Source organism: Aplysia californica, unplaced genomic scaffold, assembly GCF_000002075.1.
Source record: "Aplysia californica isolate F4 #8 unplaced genomic scaffold, AplCal3.0 scaffold00411, whole genome shotgun sequence".
NCBI classification, from domain to species: Eukaryota; Metazoa; Mollusca; class Gastropoda; order Aplysiida; family Aplysiidae; genus Aplysia; species Aplysia californica.
The window spans coordinates 58,532-59,558 of NW_004797681.1; the positions used below are offsets into that span (position 1 = coordinate 58,532).

Sequence of the window (1,027 nt, forward strand, 5' to 3'; positions counted from 1 at the left end):
ACATCACAGTTACCTTGAGCAAGTGGACAAGAAGCCCGCCACTTTACATGCGGTCCCCATACGCCATTCCCGCTCGTGCCAAACGTAGGAACCTTGGAATCTCACGTCTGCACCGGCGATCAGGATTAGGTACAGGCCCATAAGTAGGTCCGATATACCTATAAAAAAAGCGTGTTATATTACAGGCAGCTTAGCGCACAGTTTTAGAAATGGGAAATGCGCCGCTGTTTGTTTGTTTTTTCATCATAACAAGTGGTTTTCTATTATTTCCTTTACTTTTTTCGCTTTACCATGCTGGTTTAGGTCTACATCTTCTCTTCTTCCTTGGATGTTAAAGATATTCATCGATTTAAGATGGACTGACTATTATTTTTATCACTAGTTTTATTACTACATTGTTTTGTCCTTGGTGAGCTGTGACATAAGCCATACGCATAATTTTTTATGCAAACTGTTTTGTGAGAAGCGGGAGTGAACAATTCTATTTTCCGCGTCATGCAGATTTACAGTATTATATATAAATTTTTGAAAAAAAGTTGTTTTTTTAATCTAACCTCAATTATAGTGGAAAAATATGATTAGTTAAGACAAATTAATACAAACTGCTGTGCAAAGTATGGATAACCTTGATTCGCCCATTAAAGAGATATTTGAGGATGAATTGCGCCACGAATGTTTTTATCGCACTATAGTACGTTGTTTTCTGCACTGCACTTACTTAGATTCAGAATAAACATGCCGTAGGATTTCACCAACACCCTTCTGTCGTAGACAATTCTGTAGATGACAACAATGAAGTTGCCTAGCAACGCAGCAACTCCTACAATCCACAGTAGAGCTTTCAGAATGGGCTGTCCCATCAGGTCTAGTGAAGAGAATACAGAGATTACGGTCAGGGCTGAGGTCATGGTTGGGGTCAGGGTTGGGGTCAGGGTTGGGGTCAGGGTTGGGGTCAGGGTTGGGGTCAGGGCTAAGGTCATGGTTGGGGTCAGGGTTGGGGTCAGGGTTGGGGTCAGGGTTGGGGTCA

The 1,027-nt window shown here is 42.0% G+C and overlaps 2 protein-coding genes across 2 annotated transcripts in view; both read right to left on the reverse strand.

Annotated features, from left to right (window-relative positions):
* The window catches only part of LOC118477179 (G-protein coupled receptor GRL101-like), a gene marked incomplete in the record, with an annotated part of 10,216 nt that extends 10,068 nt beyond the window's left edge, over positions 1 to 148 (reverse strand). The window contains 1 exon segment of the mRNA XM_035971280.1: positions 14 to 148. Within this exon segment, the coding sequence (XP_035827173.1) occupies positions 14 to 141 (128 nt within the window).
* A 538-nt stretch (positions 149 to 686) lies between these two features.
* LOC101860430 (G-protein coupled receptor GRL101) overlaps positions 687 to 1,027 on the reverse strand; it is a gene marked incomplete in the record, with an annotated part of 26,546 nt that continues 26,205 nt past the window's right edge. The window contains 1 exon segment of the mRNA XM_013085830.2: positions 687 to 865. Coding sequence (XP_012941284.2) covers positions 687 to 865 — 179 coding nt within the window.